Here is a 21,969-nt window from a genome sequence, read left to right as displayed (position 1 = left end):
ATTGAATGGAAACAGGTTGATGCAGAGAGATGCTGGTGAGGTCTAAAGGAGGGCTTAGGAACGTTGAGCATGTGGTCCAGCAGTCACAAAACTACTGTCTGGAGACTTGACCAAGCTGTATCATCGACAGTCTCACCCCTGATCTGGAATACCATCAGGAGAGGTCCTGACATAGATCTCTGACCTTTGCAAAAGAAATTCTATTCCCTAAGCCTTGTATAAAGCCTGGTTGTGAAAATTATGTACTTGAAGGAGGGACTTTTTTCCCCTCCTTTCATCTGTTCTGTGGACTTGTGGAGATTAGAATGGTATTCTATTGACAACCCCACAATACACAGTTTTCCCTGTAAACGTGCTCAGATGTGGAGAACGTTCAGTGGAGGCATGCCTTCCACATCATAAATGTTGGCAGAATGGTATTTATGTGCTTGCAATTTGTTAATGTTTTTATCTTCTGACCAGTTAGTAGACAATTTCTGTTCAGTAATTGTAATTAACAAGCTCCAGGAAACAGGCAGATGAATGATTTTTAGACACCACCCCCCCACGCCCCCCTAAAGCCCCCAGCTGTAACTGTCTGTTCAGTGATACTGTTATACCATTTGTTACAGACACTAGAAGATACACTCATGTTGATTTTTAGACATCCTACGCTGGAGAGTTGGTTCCTGGCTTTAGAACAACGTTCTCTTCCTCGGTCCAATTTAAACCCTGTCACTGTGAAGCTCCTCTCGGCTCACCTCAATTCTGGTGTGCTCCACCTGTTGAAAACGGGTGCCCCGATGTTGCAGAGCATGGATCGCAAACAGGTGTTATCAAAGTATTTTGAAGCTATTACAAAAAGTGTCTTGAAAGAGCTGCAGGCTGCAGGGAAAGACAGAAGCCATGTCTCTTCCAAGAAGTCTCGCCAGCTGGAGGCTCTGGAGGAGTTGCACACATACATGGCTGCAGCTCAGCTGAAAGAGATCACTTTAACCATGCTGCAACTTCCTGAAACAAGCTTGACTACTCAGAAATCTGAAAAATCCCCTAAAAAAGGGAAACAATTAAGCTTCTATGGACAGATTTTGGTGCAGCTCCTCGCAGAGAGCTACCAAATGCAGCCCCAACGAGAACTGCTGCTGTCCACAGAGCACATTAAAGCTTTGGGGATATTGATGTCAGCATCAGCCAGCAAAGAGTTGGAGAAGGTTTTCCTTCAGGCTCTCCAAAGTGAGCCAGTCCTTGCACATGCAGTCAGTGTAGAGGTGCACGTTCACTGCCTTAACCAGAGGTCAGAAACCTCCCTTGCCATTGTGGGCATGCTGATAAAACATTGTAGGACTCACCTGCTGCAGTTTGAGCTGTGGTGTCTGAGCAGTGTCACCGGAAAGTACCTCAGAAAAAACATGGAGAGCTTTCTTCCACTCATTAATGTGTATTTGCAATGCAGAGACCACTATGATTTCACCCGACCTTCTTCAGGTAAAGTTACAACTAATCCCTCTGTGATTTGGGAGGCCAAATTTCCAGCATAGGCTCTGCTGGCCTTAAAGTCTTGGATACTCTGCACAATGAGTAAAGGTGATAAAATTTACCTAATTGCTAAGGATTCTCTTATAAGAACCTGTGCAGCATGAAAGGTAAGGAACTGTAGTGAAGGTTGACTGTTGGACTGAAGCAAAGTACTCTTACAGTTGTTGCTCAGTTTTTTCTTTTGAAGCCCTTATTTAATACTTAGTGCATGTGAAAAACCTGTCTTTATGCTTATCTTGGTTTACTACAGGAGGTTAAAACTTTTTCTTGGGCATAGATGGATTATCTGTGTGAGTGGAATGTGATAGCCATATGGTTTTGCAGAATTTAAGCTTTCACTTTAAGAGTGTAAGAGTCCAGAACTTTCTTCTAAAATAAATCTCCAAATATAGCTTCCTACAGTAATGCTTTCCTAAGCTGGCAGTCCAAAACTTTCCAAATCGATGGTGGCATTAAATTGACAAGGCTGTTAAATTTTCTACGAGTTAGGATTCAGCTAAACAGAACACGATCTCTTTGATTTAATTTCTTTTACTGCCTATAAATGTAAATAGCAACAGAAACAGCCTGACTGTAGCTGTTGGTGGAGAATGCTAGCTCTGTCTAGGAGAAGTTCAAGTAGTGAAAAGACCGTGTCAGCACACAGGAAAGTAGAGGATGGTTCTAAAGAACTAAAGCTTTTCTCTGGCACCTAATGCACACCAGTGGTTTTGTGCTTGAACAGAAGGGGGAAACTGCTGTCTGGCTGAATTGATTCATAAGGTATCTGCGTTAGCTGTCTGTTCATGTGAGAGAACGTTTCCTTTGAGCCCAGGGTCAGTGAACTGGTGAAGTTTCGTCCTTCCTGAGATACAAGGACAAGGTTTCTTATCAGGAAGTACCTCTTTTGAAGGTCTGCATTGTTTGCCCTTGTCTGGTCATTTCAGCTGTGTAGCAAGCAATTGTCTGGTACGTATGTTAAATACTTCCTGATGGCACTGTGGAACAATACAGAGTGCACTTCTTTATAGCAGATTAGCAGCTACTGCAGTATAATTTCCTAGAAACTAAGTAGTCTGGGCCTTGATTAGAAAAGTGATTTGGGATTTTTGTAATTATAAGTCTGTTGTTGCTTCACACACTTCGATGGTGGAACCTATGTCCCCTGCTGTCTCCCAACAGTTGTCTCGGGTGTTAAACCTGTCTTGAGGAAAGCTCTGTGGAAGGAGCTTTGCAGTGTATTTCACGACACAGAATCCTTGCACGAGACCACTGTGAAACTGCAAGTTCTTTCAAAGTTGTTGCCATCTTCAGAAAGCAAAGGGCTGCAAAACCTTATTGATCAGCTTCCTGCTGCTCTTGAGAAAGCAGAAAGTAATGAGAGGTAGGCAAATCCTGTTGCCTTGTTTCGGAATTTGGTTTGTCTTATAAAGCGTTGTCATAGTATAGGCATGAATACAAATATTGTGAACAACAACAACATCCTCTCCTCCAAGAATCTGTAATTTATGCTTTGGCAGCGAGACATCTTTAACGTATACAAAAAGCATGTTACAACATTAATGAATAAATGTCTTTCTGCAGTTGGACAGTGGCAGATGCCATATCTAGAGTGCTTGAAAACTCCGAAGAGCTGCATTCCTGGAGGAGATGCCTGTTATCAGCCTGCATGAAGGGGTTAATTGTCATGTACAGCAGCAGTAAAGATGAAAGCAAGGGAGAAGCAGAGAGGTCCATGCTGCTGAGGCTAGAAGAATTACTGGTGAGACTTTTTTTTATCTGCATTGCCAGAATATGACTGTGTGTGTATATGTGTTATTATGCTCGTGTCTTGGGTAAACATAGATTGGACTTTATTTTCTATTTTTAATTTAATCTATTTTTATAGATTATGGCTTCTATGGGCTTTCAGTAGCTTTTGTGGAGTTAATCCCTTATAAGAAGCAATTTTGAGTTCTTTTTGATGGCTTTCTGCTAACAGGCTCCTTTTGAAAATGACAGTTTGAGGTGTTCAGGAGTTAAAAATCAAAGGTTGCCAGTGGATGTTCTTATTAAAAAAAAAAGAAAAGTGATAGAGACACTTCTGACAAGACCCACGTGTCATACCCTCTGAAGTTTGTGGCAGAAATCTGGCTGATAATAGGTAGAAATCCAGACTGTGATCATAAAGAACACTACTTGATTATTCCCTCTGTACTAGGTCAGTAAGGTAGGCAGATCCATGTAAGCTATAAAAATGAAGGTCTCTGCAGGCAACAAATGCCTTTGACGGCTTCCTGGCTTCTGGTGAGACTCCCTCTTAGGACATGACTGTGCAGGACAAGAGTCTTGCAGGACCTGAGGGGCCACCTCATAGTGTTCATCCTGATGGTGTTCACAGGCCTGATGAGGTTAGCAGCTACCACTATCGGGACTGCCAGCATGTGCAGCTGTCAGTCTTCTTAAAATTGATTGTTGTTTTTTGTGGTTTATAGCATTTCAGGGAAGATCACTTTTTGTCAAGAACATGTACACCCAGCCATCCATGTTTGCCACAAAGGCTGATTAGCTTAAGCACATGGTAGGTACACAAAACCCTAGTACCTGAGTCTATTGCTTTGACTTGCCAGCTTTTTATTCCTTTCACACTTCGGGAGTGTGAAGTTTCAAGGTTCTGGCTTTTTTGGTACCTACAGAGCAGCTTACTTTTTAATTGCATACAGCCCATATATTCCCTTGCTGCCAGGACCAACAAAACAAGACTTGCAGTTTCATTTGAATCAGGAGGTAGGATTCTTGTATCCAAGACCTTTCTTTCCTGTTATCTCACCTGAGTGCTTGGCGTGCATGTTGTTAGTGTGTCTGTTGAACAAAAATTGCTGGTCTTGATCTGCAGAAGCTCTCTGTGCTAAATGTAAATACCTGTTTTTGCTTACTGTGTGCACAGTGCCTCGTTGAAGAAGTGGACCCAGATGAGTGGTACAACCTTGTGAAGACAGGACTCAAGTAAGTAATTTTGAGATGCACCAAAGGTGCCGTAGGAGGTGCAGTTCTGTTCACTTGGCTTTGTCCTGTGTTACATACTATCTCCCTTGAATCCAGTCAGATTTGACAATGCTCCTTGGTTCTCAAGATGCACTTCACGTCATACTCGTGGCTTCATTGGAGCCTGAACCAGCACAACTGCAGGCATTGGATTTTGTGCTTCAGTTAGCATAACTAACATAGCTAACTGGATAGCTAGACTATCTTCTTTTCAACTGGCATAAAGAAGCTTTATGCTCATATAACTTGTTTTTATTTAAGGTATTTCTTAAATACAGTTCATATGAAAACAGAATCAGATCTTTCACCTTTTAAATGTAAATCATTTAAATAAAAGAAATAAAAATAATTTAGGATAGTCTTAGCTTTTGTGGAGGTAGAAGTGTTAATTTGAAGTGTTAATCTGTTCTGCCTGACGTGTTAGTAGGCAAAATTCCAGTACTTTATTAAGATCAGTGCAGCCACAAGTGTGACTATGTGTTGATTCTCTTTTATTGTTTATAATTGGATGTCAGTATAGCTTAAAAAGAATTAAATGAGAACGGCTCAGGGAAAAAGGTGCATGTATTTTCTTTTTTTGTTTTTGTTTTGATTTTTTATGTTTGCTTTCTTTGCAAAGTTCTTATTTCTTAAACAGTTTTTTTTTTCCAAGAAGTTTTCCTTGGGTTTGGTTGGGATTTGATTCTTCTGTGATCCTTGCTTCTAAAGGTACCGCTACAGAGATGAAGCATTTTTGAAAGTCCTGAACATTGCTATTCAGTTATTATACAAGAAAGAATCCACACTTAGTCAGAGCTTAGTCAAGCTCTCCAAACTTCATATGATGGTCACACAGCACTCTCTATTTTTGTCAGCCATACTGAGGTCAAGAGAAGAAGATGGCACAAACACACAGACAAGAGGTATTTTTTTAATCATCTTCCCTTTAACTCTATTTAGTAATTTTGTCTTTCTCACGTTATATTCTGCCCATCCAGTAACCTATCCACCTACATATACTTGCAGAGCTATTGAATGGTTCTGGAATATTAGCGTTTAGTTTTAAATTCTACCTCTGCTTGAATCCAAATGTTGCATTAATTTTATTACTACTGGTTTTAAACATGTTTCTAAAACTACTGAAGAGATGGGTTTGGGTTTTTTTGGTTGGTTGGTTTTAGTTTTGTGAACCCTGTTGAAATCTTGAATTGGTTCTTTTGGTTTCTGTGAGGATGTCAGCATAAGATCACAGAAGTGCATATAGTTCCTGTTAGAAATGTATGTGACCTTTAAACCTGTTTTAAAATAGGTTGATACAGAAGATTTTAAGTTGATTTTGCAAGCTGTATCAAAAAAGTTAATTTTAATGATGTGTATTTGATATTGTAACCTTTCAAGAGAAATACCCTTTCATGAGCAATATAAATTGGGTGTTGTTCACATGTACGATTGGCTTTGTTTCTTCATCTCTGCCAACTGATCTTGAAGTAATCATTTAATCTACATACACTCAACTTTGCCCACTGTATGGGGTTTTCAGATTCTGTGACTGGACAAGCTGTATAAAAAGGGGAGGAAATTCTCAGAGCAGTATGTTGATAACCAGTTTTGTGTATATCGGTGAGCAACATGTAAACAAACTTTAAAGTTTTAAATCATCTAAAAAGAGCAAAAAGCCCTTGTGAAGTCACAAATTTAGTGAAATTAAAACTAAGTAATAGATTTTACTGCCTGTTGTACATGTTTTACCTTTTGAATGTATTGCTGTAGGGCAGCAAGATGGATTATTTGAGGCTAATGTCAGTAATTCAGAAGCTTGGTGTCGAGTGCATTCATTCAGGCTGTTGTCATTATGATCTGTTTTGTTTTGACATTATGTATTCCTGTAGATACTAGAGGGAAAGGCCCATGCCTTTTCAGGTACAGGGAGTAAAGAAAACTGGATTCAAGTCTTGAATCTGCCACAGATGCCCTGTTTCCTTTGAGTAACCTGATCACTTACTTGATCTGTTTCTTAGGTAGTTACAAAATAAAGGTGGGTAATTTTTGTATGCCCCAGGGCAGAGTTCCTGTAGCTTGCTAACTAATTGGATTCTGCAGCGATGACCCCTGTTTCAATGCACAGTGTAGAAGCATTTTGACAAGTTACTGCGGCTGGGGTGAGAACATAAAAGTTCATGCTCTAACTTCTTGAGTAGCTTGGGGAGGTTGCTGAGATGTCTGCCTTTACTCTGTGCAACTCCTGAGCTAACTTAAGATGCCTTCCTGGGAGAGGAGGTGGTGGTATGGTGGGATAGGGTATAGCACTTCTTTTTAACCAGAGAGCAAACATGTACACATGGAAAGTTTCACAATGACATCTGTGTCCAGCTTGGAAATACTTTTTTAACATTGTTAAAAAAAAAATCTTCCACTTGAATTAAATGCATCGTAGTCATCATTCTGTTAAGTCAGGGGAATGGGTTTTGGTATTTATAGAGATAGATCTTGATCTAAAATGTACAGTACTGTGTGTGCATCTATTTAGAGAGGGCAGTATATGTGTGTGTGTGTGTATTTATATATGCACTATCTAACAGAACAACAAAGCTAAAGCTGCGTGTTTGTTTCAGAGGCCTTGGTGGATATACTGCTGACAGTTGTGAAGCTCAGCCCTTCTCTCTGTGAGAGCAGCCACCTTGCTGTGTTGCTGGGTGCCTACGGGGCTACACTGAGTGCTGTAGGTAAGTGTGTTATCCTGGAAAAGAGATCTGGTTTTTGTCTTCATAGGTGACTGACTTCGGGGTTCATCTTGTTTTTTAGATCAGAAGATACTGCTACTACTTCGGTTATATGAGAAAAATAATCAAAGTCTTATAAATTCCAGGTAAGCTGACTACTTTCCTTTGTTCAATTAACTACACACAAATAAGCAGTCTCACAATTGGCATTTTTCCAGGGACTTATTTAACTGAGATAAGCAGCGAGCAAGGTCAAACTTAGAGGTGAATGCTGCTTTTGGAAACATTTTTTCTATGTATTTCCTATTCTTAACATAATTCTTGTGTGTTGCCCAAACTTTTGGTTGTCTGTAGGTTAGATGAGGGACTGTCTTATTTCAGTACTTGCTCATTCTCCACAGTAAGAGCCCACTATAGGGATTTCATCACAGATGAAGGCCAAAGCTAGTGTAGGAATTCTTCCCTTTCCTTGTTCCCTTGGGATACAGGATTTGGCACTCAGCACAGTCTTTGCCCTTTTCAATAATCTTGCCCCTGTGTGCATGATATTTGGCTCTGGTGTTTTGCTGGAGAGGAGAGAAATATGCCAGTGGAGGAGTGATATGTAATCTCTTGCATTAACACGTGTATTGTTAGTTTTGGGGTACTAACATGGTATCAATGCCGTCCTTGTCTTTCACCAGTCTGGACTGTAGCTCTTCTTACAGCGCAACCTTGCAATACATCTACAGGCTTCCTAAGAGAGAACCATGTATTGTTTAAAATAATCAGTTTCTTTTCAGGCCCTGTGCCCAAGCAGTCCACAGGAAAGTCTGTTACTAACAGTTATTACATACACTGATGTTTTTGGTCTGCCTTGCTGAAATGCACTTTTCTGTCTTTGAGGTATGGGCATAAATATTAACAGCAGTGCAAGAGTACTGGCTCAGGCAGCTGGAGCAGGACTGGACTCTGAATTAAGACCCTCCCTTAGCTTTGTCTGAGAATATAGATAATCCTTGCAGCCTATAAAGGGGGACAGGAAAGTTTTTGTTAGTAGGGAATCAAAGAGGCTTCCAGAAGCCAGGGCTCTGGCACTTGCCACATCCTGCATAAGTCTTCACTGAAGTGTTTGCAAATGGGAGGGTGTTAATGTGAGGAGGAGACTGATTTCAGAGGTAGTTAGGTCCAAAAAATTTTGTAGCCTTTTTAAAGGAGAAACAATTTTATACTGTACCCTGAAGTGAATTGGTAGCCAAACACTTGGTTAGGTTTGATCCCAGCACTGAAGAGTTTGAGTGAATTTAGAGAACGTTCAGGAGTGCTGTATGTGTAACCCAGCAGAGACCGACTTGTGTTACAAATGGGATCCTCCAGGGTCTGGATTATAAGAAGCCTAACATCGCCCCTCTACCTGCTTCATTGACAGTGAGGCATGCTGCCGGCAGGACCCACATAAAAAATGACAATATCATTAGCACTTCAAGCACAACGGCAAAGTAAGAGGGGTCCAAGGAGCAACTCAGAGGAGGAGAGTGAGGATTTGTTTTACTGAACCACTGTGATGCTGGTTTGAAATACCAATTGCTTTTGAGACAACCTTGTGTGACTAGGTCTTCATCACTGTCTCTTCATGCAGCTGCTGTCTTACTTACCTGCATTTATAGCTTAAATAAGAAAGCATTTTTTCTGAGAAGATAAGTTCTGACTTGGATTAACAGAATAGGAAATAGTTAATGATACACCATCAGACTGAATTTGAAAAGCTTTTGGATGGATGAAAAAGGTGTTGCCAGGGAAACAAATTCTAGTTTCAAGTTCCTACAGGATAAGAAGTACAAGTGAAGGGAAAGTTTAAATACTAATTTATATCCTCTGTAATTGCTTTTCACTCAGTGCTAGCAGTCTGTTAACTAATGCCTTTACTTTTAACAATGTTTAAGAATCCTCCTATGGGGTCCAGCAGCTGTGGAGCATCACAAGACTTGCAAGAGTCTAGGGAAGTCACTATGGCAGCAGCCAAGCATGGAAGAGATTCTGTGCCTGCTAGACCGAGAAAAGATGATGAAGACAATACTGTCTTTCCCTCAGCATCGCCGTCTTCTGTCATCACAGGTGCTTTGGTTCACACTGCTGAATTACCCTTCTCTTGATGTAGGAAAAGAGCCTTTCACTTTAGTAATTAATTTCTTGCATTCATGTAATACACTGCAAATTGTTTACATCAGGAGAGTAATTTAAGCTCATATGAGGGCTGGAATTAATTATTTAGGAGCACTTTTCAAATTAATTGCAGTATATGGACCACATCTTGTCGGCAGGTGTGATTGTACAGCAGTGCAGAGATTGCCATGTGTGAGACCAGAATTTGACTTTTAAACAGTTGTTAAATTTGACCGTGCAAGGATCCACTGACAGTGAGCTCTTCCGTCTTTCATACAGTTTGATAATGTGCTTCTATACCAGTTAGTGCTAGTCAGAAAAAATAGTTTTGGAACCATGATAGTGAAAGCCAGGTTTAAACACAAGCATGTCTCACACTGTGTTGCATTACATTTTTGCAAGAGTTACTGTTGACTGCCCTCTCCCAGCCCTTTATAACACCATGAATTCGTTGGGGAAGTTTGAAACCAAGCTGGAAAGTTGTGTTGCTCCTTATAAATGCTGGTTTGAATTTGGTTTCAGGAGGTACAGGAGTCACTATATAGAGATGAAAGTGTCAAGAGTCTTGATGACTTCTATGATCCTTGTTTCCTACTTCAGCTCTTCAGTGAACTGACTAGACCAGGTAAAGTGAATGTTCTTCTTTGATATTTAGTGTCATTTTACTTGTGCTGCAGGAGCTGTCTGGCTCCTTGTGTAGCTCTGTTATTCTTCATCTAAAAGCTAGTGCCACAAAGACATTTGTGCCTTGCTTTGGAGAGAAGAAAGATACATCATTTAACTACCTGCTGCATTGCACTGTAATTTTCAGAATGACTTAAAAAGTAACAAGGTATAATTGGCATTAAACTTTGGGTTTTTTTTTAAAGCACTTTTCCAATTAATGCAATATAACTAGTGAGATTGGGCTACTTCAGAAGCAGAGTGACGTGGCAGCAGATGGGCATTCCTGCCAAGCTGCTCTTGTTCAGATGACTAGGTGCTCCCTCACATCTCTGTTAAATGTGGTGGGTTAACCCTATGTAGAGGGACCGATCTGCCTAAGATGAGGAGGGGTTTTTAAACTGGAACTGGAAACAAAAGTAGACAAAGATTTATGTTCTCTGATCTAGCATTCTGTATATCACAAAATCCAGCACAATGTAATAAGAAAATTAAGAGGGATCAGCAGGGAATATTCCGTACTGGAAAGTTGTATTTTTTTTCTGGTGAATGTGTAGAGCTGTATACTGCATCAGCTGTGGTGTCATAGCATTTTGATGAACAAAACAGGCATGGGAGAGATGGTACCTTCTGCTGCTACGTGCAGTTCCCCACCTGCAGCTGATAGGACTGCTCTGATCTGGGGCTGCTTTGGGGCTGAGTTCTTGGGAGCCGTAATCGGCTCCTTCCTTTCAGCTGTGCTCTCAGTGGGAGCTGGGCAGAGGTAGGGTAGGTTGGAGAATGTGCCCTGCAATGTTGTGGAGTTCTCTGGGCATAAAGCAGAAACCACCGTTTCTGGTTGGATCACCCTGGATCATCAGCCAGAATGAAGTTGTTTCCTGACCAGAGTGAATCTCCGCAGGGGTGCTGCTTTCTGTGATGGGCACTGTGACTGCACTGACTGGAGAGCTGGCCTGTTGCAGGCTGTGGTTGTAGTATAGGGAAGCTTCAGCCAACTCATTTTCCATCAGATGGAGATGCGTGGAGTTTGTCATGAACAGGCCTGTGCGCAGAATTGTTGGAAAGTTTGGTGAGATCAACATGGTGTTTGAAAACTAGTTGCGTAGCCTCACTTCTCTTGTTTGACGTGACCCTGATTCGCATATGCATATCTCTGCTGTACTTCACAGGTACACTATTTAGAGAACACTTAAAGATCAAAGTGAGACAAGTATCATAAGGAATTTCCTAACCAGCTCCCTCCCTATGTTGATTGGTTATGGTTAATCACTGTGTAGTTATAGATGGATTTGGCTTTCCATAACAATAATATCAGAAGCAATTGGCAAGCACCATGGTAACTGTCTTTCAGTGAGATCATACTTACAATTCTTCTTTGTTCACCTGTGCACTTACAGTACAGTACCTGTTTTGTGTGTTCTTAGCCTATACTTATTCATAGTTGTAAACTGCTCTGTATAATTTTGACAACAGTAAAAAGAACTGTGTTTTTGTCTCCTGAGGAAAAAAGGTACCAGAACTATTTGGCGTTTTGCAGTAGGAGGGATCTTAGACAATCCAGTTAATGCTTGATCTTTGAGGTTGGTATAGACAAAGAGCATGGACAGTCAGTGTCTTTTGAACCTGGGTGTAATAGTTGGAAAAAGTGCTGCTGTCACGTACCTGTCATCACCCTTAGCCTGGAGGCCGTCACCTTAACTGGTGGGAGGGATTTGGTGGCTGCAGGTCAGCCTTAGCAGTGCTAGAGTCAGCCAGAGATGATGACCACTTGTGTGGGAGCAGTGGGGCTGAGGGAGCTCTTGCACATCGTGTTCTTGCAGATCTGTGGAGGCAGTGGCTATCCTGACATAGGCAGACTTTAAAACTGGAGAGGGGAAAAATAGTTCCCTTAACTGCGCCACGCTAAGAGTCTGTGTCCTAACAGGGGCATTTTTAAAGGGCCCAAGTGATTTATGAGTTCAAGTCCCATGGTGCTTCTAAACCATGTCAGCTGCTTTTGGAATACCCAATTCCTCTTTATTTATTTGCTCTTTGTACTGGCTGCACAGTGCCCTGTGCACAGATGTTATGTAACTGCTAAATTTATAAACACAGACTTACTGCACAGTGTTTAATGCTCACTGAGCAAAGAATCTGGAGTTGGGCAGATAGCGAGTTCTGTCTAACTTTAGCTCTGATAAGCATCTTGTGAAAAGCTTTTCCATCATGGTTCTCAAGGTACTTTAAACAAACCGTATGTCAGACATAGAATTAACTTTTTTTTTTTTAATAATAGCTTGTTATTTTACGTTAGTTGATGAACACACTCTCCAAGGTCAGCTGGATGGAAAATATTTCCACTGCATGTTTTCAGTGAAAGAAAGTTTTCCAAATAAATCTTTCTGTGACCAGCATGAACTTTACTGCTGAAGTGATGACCTTGGATTTCATTATGTGGTACCACCCCATAAAATTATTCACTTTGTCTGTCTAGTTGGTGTACATTAGTGGTTCTCAAGAACTGAAGTCTGAAGGAGAGCTGTGTGGTGGCTTGCTGTGAAAGGGCATACAACGTATATTTGATTCTGTACTGAAGAGGGGATGTTGTATAGGTCAGGGCTATGTGTGAGATGTCCTTAAGCGATGAGGAAGCCTCTGCAGACAGACAAATTTTGGATTATCTTTGCATGTTCACTTAGGATTCAATAGAAAGCATCCATTTCCCAGTGCTTACCTTGCATCTTGCCTGAGGAGTGGGAGGTGTGGAGTTGCTTTGCCACAGGCAGAAGGTAGCAGAAGGCATAGATTAGGTGTCTTACTGGGCTCTGTTTCTCTTTCTCCTGCCCTGTTGTTGCTACTCCTCTCACCATTTTTACTTTGGTAGTCAGGAGGTGGCTTTGCTCAGTGTCTAGAGGTAGAGTGGGGGGTAGAGCTGTATCTGTGTGAGCTCTGGTAATGTGAGAGAGATCCCATGCTAACAAATTGAGGGATCTTTTTCCTCACTAGGAGAATGACTGAGGTGTTTTGCATTACGCCTGTTAAATGTGATGTGCTTTGGCGAGGAGTGGTGTAGGGAAGTGTACAGTAATTGTTATTATTGAAATAACTTGTAAAACCACTTGCTGAAAAGATCTGTTATTGCAATTCAGTGATGCCTTTGCATTGGTCACGTAGCAGTGGGCTGGCTGGGGGGCGGTGCTGGGAGGTAGAGACCTTGCCACTGCCTGGCCCATAACTAGCAGAGCTGGCTATGAAACTGCCAGGCATGAAACAGAAGTAGAACTTCTGGCAGTTGAGGAGAAGATGAGAGAAACAGCCCTGCTGCTGGTGTGGGGACATAAATTATCTGTGTTTTTTACACAAATATATATATATATATATATATATATATATTAGTTGTGTGTGGGTGTTGGTGGGGGAGGAAATCGGTAGGCCAAGTATATGTACGTGTCAGTAAGACTACAGCCTCTTCTTAAATAAGAATATGTCTCTTAGAAACGTCCTCTTGACTTTCAGTGTGAGTTACAAGAAAATATATGAATATTGTTGCTAAATGGAGGACTGCAGTACATTTGCAGTTTAGCTGATAAAATACAACTGAGGTGCCATTATATTCCATTACTGGTAAATGGAACAGAAATAGCACAGGAGATATTCTGGAGTTTTTACATCAAGCCATTTCTAGCCATCAGTGGGTAGAAATGGCACAAGCTTTTCAAAACACACAGACCTTAAATGAGAAACTCTAAATTCTAATGGTAAAACACTATGGAAAATAAATGTTGGATTCAAGGGTGTGTTTTCTGTTTGGCTGGTTACTGTTCATTGCTGGATTTTGTTTGTCCCAGAAGAACGTAGGGGTATAATTTAGTACTTTGCTTGGAACGTGCCTTACCAGCGGAATCACTCATGCCTGTGCAGTAACAACTGGTGTGGCTAATGGCTTATTTATGTATTATTCTCCCGTCCGCTTTTTTACGGAAGCTCTTTCTTTAGTGCAGATTGGCTTTTTGTTGGCTATGCTATCTTTCTTTCAGACACAGGCTTATCAATTGCCCAGAAAATGTTTTGAGGAGAATTTTTCCTCATGTTCTTCTTTGTACTTAATTTTTCTGAAACAGGTAAAAGAATTCCTGTTCAGAATGGTTTGTGGGATACCTTTGTTAGCTGAAGGAGCCTTCAGCTTGCGGTGTAATAATAGTTCGTAGGGGTAGATCTAGAAATTGGTGTTTATGAATAGAAGTTTTATTAAGGATTACAGTGCTGTTTTATTCTCTGTGACATGTCAGTATAATGCTCTGGGTGTTCTTCTTTCATTTTTTAACCTCTTCCCATACAGAGTGTGTAGTGGCATGTCACAAGTTTGTTGAAGTCAATGCCCTGGGCCTAACAGTAGCTGCCCTTAGCAGCTATGATTCCAACATGAGAGCAGTGGCGTATTTTGTCCTGGCTTCCTTTCGTTCTCATCTGGAAGGAGCTCGCTTTCGAGAGAAGAGTCAGGTAAGACTGAGCTCAATTTATAGTTTTGTCAGGTTAGACATTTTAGGTCATGGACACTTAAGGGAGAGTCCATCTACATGCACACGGTGAAAGAGCTAAAAGAAACTTTTTATCCTCTGTTCCATTGTTTCTCTTCTATCGCTTTGTGTTTCCTTCTTTTGTAATCAGTGGGCAGAAAAAGGCGGGAAAATGTGTTTTAGAAATTCTTGGGAATTCTGTTTGTAGGAATGGAAATCCTGATGGGATTGGTATTCGATTTATGGCTATGAAATATCCTAAAAGCTTATTTATGCATTCATGCTCTCCTGTTGTATATGTTTGGGTTACGGTTCAAGCTTTTCTCCCCTGGGTTCTTGTGCTACAGTTGCTGTATCTCTTGGATACTGTGCAAAATGGAATCAGGCAGCCGAACCTCAGATTTACCTTCTCTTTGACCCTCTACATCGCTCGTGTGGCACAGCAGATTCTGAAGCCAGGTACTGTAACCTACTGTGCATGTTGTACTCCTGGGGTGAGTCACTGTGCATGGAGTAATGTCCTTGACTGATACTGAAAGATGAGATAGCTGTGGCACTGGCAGGAGCCATGAAGTATGACTCTCCTGTGTTCCAAAGAAAAACTTTCAGTACTTGTGTAGACTGCTGTACTGGAGAAGTGGGAAGTGCCATTTTGATCGGTGTATAAAACCAGCCTGATTCATCAGGGATGAAGCCACTGCCTCCTCGTAGTTTTGGGTTGGAAGCGGACAGAGGACTAGATGAGTATGTGGGTCCTGTTCAGCAGATCAGAGTAGGTTGGCCCAGGTGTCTTTGCGTCCTTAGATGTTGAGTGAACGTAAGTCACTGTTGCAAAAGAAAATCATAGCACTGGGGAGTAGTTCAGTTTGGAAGGGACCTTTCTGTTTTGTCAATGAAGTAACACTGGATTTGCTGAAATCAGTGCCATGTTGAATGTTTATCTTCTCACCTGCTTTGTGTGCAGTCTGAAAGAGATTTTCAGTTTGGGGAAGAGAAGAGGAGGGATGGCCAACAATATAATCAGCCTTAGAGCTTAAGGCCTTCTTGCTGTAATTAATGTACTGTTCTGACAGCTGAAACGCTGGAAAATACAGGTTCCATTTATTTTTCTACGTGGTTGTGTATTGGGAATGTTGTCCTCTGTGATAACCATTGTTTCTTTTCACAGAGGAGCACATGTACATAAAGGTGAACAGATTCCTTCTGTCACACCAGTATTTGGACCTGAGGAAAGTACCAGGGTTTTTCCAGCTTTTCTACAGTTTTGATTTTGAGGTAATGAAAGAATTACACCTTAGATATCCACTAATTCTTCAGAAAATAATAGAAGAAAGCCATTAAAATGCAACGAAATCTTATTCTAGAGGCATCTTTTTTGTTGTTTTATAATGGAATTAGAAGTCTTATTTCTGGGTTTCTTTTGTTGGTTTCTTAGTGGTAACACATAATGAAATCATTAATTGTACTGTGCGTGCTCTGTAAGCACAAGCAGTATGTTCTGCCCTAGCTAGCTTACATTCATATTTGAGTTTAGATAATTAATGTTGAGTTCGACTGAGATATTTTAGAAACAGCAACTTTAAAAGTTCCATTATCAGTGCATATTTGGGCTACAGAGTAACTGTTCCTGATGGACGTTATTGATTAAATTTGATAGGGATGAAAGTTGAGAAGACCAGAAAAAGCTGTTAAACACTGTGCTGGCACTTCCAGGGAACCGGTTTTTTTGTGTTCTTACGAGCAGGCTTTATTTCGAAGTGTCTGATGGTGGCATTTTTCTTATGGCTTCTAGTACAAAACAGAACGTGAGTGGATTCTCCGATTTCTTGGAGAAGGGCTGCGTGATAAACATTGCTATGAGCTTTATGACTACCAGAGGATTTTCCAGGTCATTCTTTGCTTTTTCAACAGTCCTTTGTGTGATGAGAGCTCCCAGGTAAGAATTAAAAAAAACAAAAAAACAAAAAAGACCCAAACATACAAAAGTTTGCATGGTTTGGAGATCTTAAACAAATGCAAAACAGAAAGGAGCAGTTAACTCTTCCCTTGTCCTCTTCAAGATCTGTTCCTTGTTGATCTTGTGTATGTGTGGAGGGGGAAATAATCGCTTATGTCTAAACGGGAGTCACGTCCTTGTCCACTGAAATTGGAACTGGTTCCTGCCATCATGGAACCTCACTCAGTTGCATCAACTGGTGCTCTGGCTCTAGTCACATTTCTACTGCTTCGTGGCAAATACTGCACATACGGCAGTTTTGCTCATAAGGTCGGAGCCTTTGCCTTTTTAGGTCTCCTTATTCCCTACCCAGCATGTTACCTGTACAGTGCTTTAGCAGAAAGAGGACTCACATGCCAGAAGCCCTCGTGTTCATAAGCATCCACCCTGAGAAATCCAGTCTGTTAAAAGTATCTCTGTTAGGTACCAAAATCTTTGACAAAAAAGAGAAAATTGTCTTGCTACCTTAAGACTTCTTTTTAAGATTAGCATCTGTGTGTATGAAGCCTTGAAATGAGAATGTTTTTTCTTCCCTGGGGTTGCTAAGAACATGCGGTGTTTGGTAATAGGTTTTAACTTCAAGTTGATCAGATTCCAGCTGCCAGTCAGATTGCTAATTATGCCCTTCTGAAAGGCTGGTAATAATTAGATCCTGACTATATTCTGATTTTGTAAAAGGACAAATTATATTTCTGTTTCAGAGTCGTATTCTGGAGATATTACAAAATGCTGCCCGTGTCACCAGAGCTGCCTACGAGCTGATTCAAGATCACAGTCTCCTAACCTGGATACTGCACATCTTGGAGAAAAGGTAACTAGGGGAACACCCATGAAATGGGAACAATTTTACTGTCCACAATAGAACAGTTATGCAACTGAGTATGAAAACAAGGGTGACAGATATGGAGATGGCCTGTCAGTGGTTGTGACATTTGGGACCTAGGATCATACTGGCAGAACCTGGTGAACTCCAAAGCATTCCCTTGTTTTTCTAAAAATAAAATCAAGATGCTTTCAGGTTGTAGTAGGAGGGATGATGGGGGGTGGGGGCTTCATGCTTTTGATAACACTTCCTTGAAAAACTTAGGAAATAAAATGGCATCTTATTTTAGCGTATGTGACTCTTTAATTTCAAATACTCACAATTCCTAACTTGTCATAGGGCCTCCTGCACAGTAATTGGCACAATAATGAATTTGAGTGGTCTATAACATTTCTCCCCTAGCCTCTCCCTCACTTATGTGCACACATACACACACACACACGTGTGCATGCATGCACACACACACAGAATCTCTTTTGCATAGATTCCCCTGGCAGGTTCAAGCAAGGTTTCAGGATCATCTACAGTGCGATTGGCCTGAACAGGTTCTCAGTACTGCTCCCCTGTCGTACACCTCTCTTTTGTACAGTTTGGTACATTTGGAAGTTAAAAAGCCTGGATTTGGCCTCTGGCACCCTGTCCTTATTTTGTGATTGTGCTTTTGAGAAGTATTGTTCTTTCATCCTGTGTACAAAAATGAGATTGCTCCCTCCTCCTCCTCCTCCTGTCCTTAGAATAACAAAGTAAATATGGCTCCTGATATTGTGCTGTAAGCATTGCTGTTATTATGTAAAGTCTTAGGAACATGAGGAACCAAGCTGTCTGAACAGAACTGCTCTAAAGAAATGGTGGCAATGGTTGCAATCTAATGGGATGCTTGGCAGAGCTGTGTAACGAAAGGTGCAAGTCAGACATTACTAGTCTCATGCAGGGGCCGCGATGCACTGCTGTGTTTCCCTGGCTGCAGCATGGCAAGAGGAGGGCAGTCATCAGGGGCTTCAGAGGGGTGAGCTTTCATGCCCTGATGGGGTTCTGGCTGAGAGGCACCTATTGCCATTCATGGCTCCAAAAGCACACTAGAATATGGTCCCCTCTAGGTGATGGAGTGGTTCCTGGTTAGGCTCTGCCTTCTGAATGAGTGTTTGGTTCTTTTTTGTTTGTTTTTCAGGTTTCTGGAAAACAAGCTGTTAAATAAAATTATTTCCTTACTTCATACCCTGTGGCTAACAAATTTAGGAGGCAAGAGAGAAAGCAAGAATCAATCCCAGCAGAACAGGAAGTTTCTTCCTATTCAGCTTGTAAATGAATTTCTGTATGTTTTGATCACATTAATCAAACACATTCGGTAAGTTCTTTTTTTTTCTTTTTTAATCAGTTTGCATCTCATCGTCTGTCCAGTTTGAAATTTATTAAGGCTAGAAGAATTTCTTGATCTCTGGTAGTTTAATGCTTTTTTCCCCCTTCAGTCTGAATGTTTAGTAGCAAATTTTAATGAGATTTCTTTGACTGGAAGGTTTAGCTGTTTAAGTACGTGGGGAATGAAATAGCAGCTGATGCATTTACTATCAAGTTCTACATCCTTAATGACTGGCTATTTTTAAGCTGCTATGTCTTTCATACTGTCTGAAGGTTTATACTTTCTGTGTCTGTACCACACGTGCAAATTGTATGAGGAGAAGCTGTGCAAAGTTCTACATGACAGCATTAAGAAGCGCTCAGTCTCTTCTCTGCAGGTCTAGAGCACTTAATCTGCGTAAGCACAGCAGTTGCAGCAGGGATATAGTAGAGAGCAAATGGGTAATAAGTTCTGTTTGGGTTCATAATAGCACCTGCAGCTTTTTGTGCAGACAAGTGTTGGCACAGTCTGGAGAAGCTATGTTTATTTTTATTTCCTCAAAATTTTGAAAATTCATGTAAGATAAAGAAGCATAGGTAAAGTTGCAGACCTTTGGCCTTTTCCTTGTGTGGCATCTGCCTTTCCTATTTATGGGCAGCAGGGCAAAGACTATGTTTTATGGTCTCTTCTGCCAAACACTAATGGAGCAAAGCACTGGGGATTCAGTGGGAATTAAACTAATTATTACTGGCATCCTGAGAAACAAAAGTATATGTCTAGAGAAGTGCAGGAGAAAACTATAGGAAGAGACTGTAAGGAGAAAAAACCTGTGCTAATTTTATTTTATTAATTAGCATGCAGAAAAATTCATGGCACTTTTGTTTTCTTTTCACAGGACTAATTTAGATCTAGCCAAACTGACTGAGTTTTTCAGTACATTCAATTCTGTGCTGGAATATCGTGCTATAGTTGTTGAGGCCTTCAAAGAAATGAGCCGGTTCACTGTGAATGACAGTGTTCTGTCAAACAAAGAGATCCTGCTGCTGCTGCATAAGTGGAGTGTCATCGAAAAAGACCTGCAACTGCAAGAGGATGTGCAGACTCTTGCTCAGAAATATCAAATCAAAGAATTGCTTAGTAAGTACTAAAATATTTTGAAAAGTAATGTTGGTTATGGCTGTTACAAGCTAAACACTAATAACTTTTGCTGGGCAATCTGATGTCGCATGGGGGAAGAGGAATGTAAATGGAAAGCCATTTTTCAGGTCTTTGTTGTAGTGATTTCTAACTTTAACACAATCCTGGAAGCTTTGGAGGAACAGTTTTAAAAAGGGAAAGAGCTTTAAAATGAAGCTTAATTGCAGATCTAGTGTCAGGCCTCAAAAAATTGTATTCTTCTATGTGTGGATGGGGGATCTGAAAGTGAAATACAAGTAAAAACTGTCAGTAAAGCAAGTGAAAATGAAATTGTTAATTTTTCGTATTGTCATCAGTGTTGAAAGAAAGCAAAAGTACATTTGGACTTGTATGACTTCTTTTGTTATCTCTGTGAATAAAATGTGCAAGGAACTTTGTAGTGGGAGGTGTTAAACAGCACTGGTTTCCCGCAAATACAACTGCTCTTGGTGTCCATAAACACTTCTATAGGTTTCTTTAAGTATTCTGTATCAGTTAAACTAATTATTAAATTCTTACTGTGTTTCAGGGATACTATGAGAGCTTCAGTTTTTCTGAAGTTTTTCATACCCTTTTAGTGTTTTTCGGAGGATTTTTAGAGCTACTATAGCGATGTCTGTAATTTACTGTATATGTGGTTTTTAAAAAGTTACTCCAAGCCTCAGAAGCTTATAAAGCAGTTAGAAAAATGGATCCTTATCTGAAATTTTGTTTCTAAGGTAACAAGTCAGGAGTTGACCCCGTCCCCCCCAGCACCCGGGAAAAATGCTTAAATACATTTAGTTCATTTTAAGCTGCAAAGTGCAACATAATTGACATTTCTGATAATTTTCTCAATGACTCCTCAGAAGCAGTTTGCCATAAAATGTTCTGTGTGGTATGGCGGTGGCAAAGTGGTATTGCTGTTGGGGAGCTTTGCTGCTCCCCATGACACAGGCAGCATCTAACAGAAGCCAGCTGGGCGTTACAAAGTTTGGCTCCCTGTGTCTTCCCTTGGGGTGCAAAAACTTGACGTGTCCTCGGTTGACAGCACCTCAGGAGGCAGACACATGGCCAGGATGTGGCTGTGCTGGAGGAAGGCCAACTGCACTGCTTTAGCCTGCACGGTTCAAAAGCAACGTAGCTGTGCCGATACCTCCTTCCATAGGCAGGTGTGTTCCGTGCCTTCGTAGCCCTGAGAGCATCGGCTTGAGTGAGGCGGTGTAAATAATGTAGCCTTACGGGCAAAAGTGTGTCCTGCGCACCTCTGAAATGCTGCCTTGGCTTGGCCGGGCTGTGGGCCAGGCAACCCAGTTCAGAAAAGTTTCAGCCTGTGAGTCACTGGGAGCTGCCTGTAGCCCTTTTGCTCTGACATGCGTAGGCTCAATTAGGCTGCCAAATGAGGCTAGCACTTATCTTTTTAGCAACTGAAGCAACACAAGATACTGTCTTTCTTGCATAGTTTTGTACCAAGAAAATCCTTTGGAGTATCTGATGTTTGTTTTGGTGGCGTTTTACAGAAAATATTAAAGAAAAAAACAAATCTCAAGCCTCATCTCATGCATATCATCACATTCGGAAAAAGAATGAGATAGAAAGAGAAGATGACACTGCTGCAGACCTGAAAGTCTCTGAGCTGGAGAAATGCAGAGGTCATCTGAATTCCATATTTGCCCACTGGCAGCCTGTTTTCTCAACGCCACCTACCAAACATGGAGGGGAGCCCCTCACGTCTGCTGATGTTGCGGATGAAACAATTGGTCTTACCTGCGCGTCCGCTTACATAGTGACTAAATGGCTCGTAAAATCCATGGTCACGCACAGTCTTAATATACAAAATGTTTCATTAACTCTGCGGTGGCTACGGAATTGCATCTTGCCACACCCGGTGGCAGTGCAGGAGATGCTCAGGGATGAGACACTGAGAAACAACATCTTCAAGTTTTACACCCAGGTCTGTGAGGCCAGCAGTGGGACGGCTGGACTTTTTGAAGAGCTCTGTTTGTTCAGTTTGATCATGCTTCACCTAATGGATGCTCAGGGCCTGACCAACAACAGCTTTCATGAACTTGTGAAAACGTTGTGCCTGTCAGCGATGACGGAAGAGGATGTGAACAAGAAAGGTAACTCGCCTTTTCCTT

The 21,969-nt window shown here is 41.2% G+C and overlaps 1 protein-coding gene across 1 annotated transcript in view; it reads left to right on the top strand.

Annotated features, from left to right (window-relative positions):
- The window catches only part of URB1 (URB1 ribosome biogenesis homolog), a 53,394-nt gene that overhangs the window by 30,036 nt on the left and 1,389 nt on the right, over positions 1-21,969 (top strand). The window contains exons 22-38 of the mRNA XM_080374682.1: positions 612-1,464; positions 2,677-2,878; positions 3,079-3,256; positions 4,421-4,479; positions 5,227-5,420; positions 7,110-7,220; positions 7,300-7,363; positions 9,140-9,311; positions 9,882-9,984; positions 14,341-14,501; positions 14,866-14,977; positions 15,687-15,793; positions 16,311-16,454; positions 17,216-17,325; positions 18,506-18,682; positions 19,569-19,810; positions 21,349-21,951. Coding sequence (XP_080230808.1) covers positions 612-1,464; positions 2,677-2,878; positions 3,079-3,256; positions 4,421-4,479; positions 5,227-5,420; positions 7,110-7,220; positions 7,300-7,363; positions 9,140-9,311; positions 9,882-9,984; positions 14,341-14,501; positions 14,866-14,977; positions 15,687-15,793; positions 16,311-16,454; positions 17,216-17,325; positions 18,506-18,682; positions 19,569-19,810; positions 21,349-21,951 — 3,592 coding nt within the window. The remainder of the gene's footprint in view (positions 1-611; positions 1,465-2,676; positions 2,879-3,078; positions 3,257-4,420; positions 4,480-5,226; positions 5,421-7,109; positions 7,221-7,299; positions 7,364-9,139; positions 9,312-9,881; positions 9,985-14,340; positions 14,502-14,865; positions 14,978-15,686; positions 15,794-16,310; positions 16,455-17,215; positions 17,326-18,505; positions 18,683-19,568; positions 19,811-21,348; positions 21,952-21,969) is intronic.

Source organism: Falco punctatus, assembly GCF_963210335.1.
Source record: "Falco punctatus genome assembly, chromosome: 2".
Classification (NCBI taxonomy): Eukaryota; Metazoa; Chordata; class Aves; order Falconiformes; family Falconidae; genus Falco; species Falco punctatus.
The sequence above is the reverse complement of the archived record's forward strand: the minus strand, read 5'-3'. Positions and strand labels throughout refer to the sequence as shown.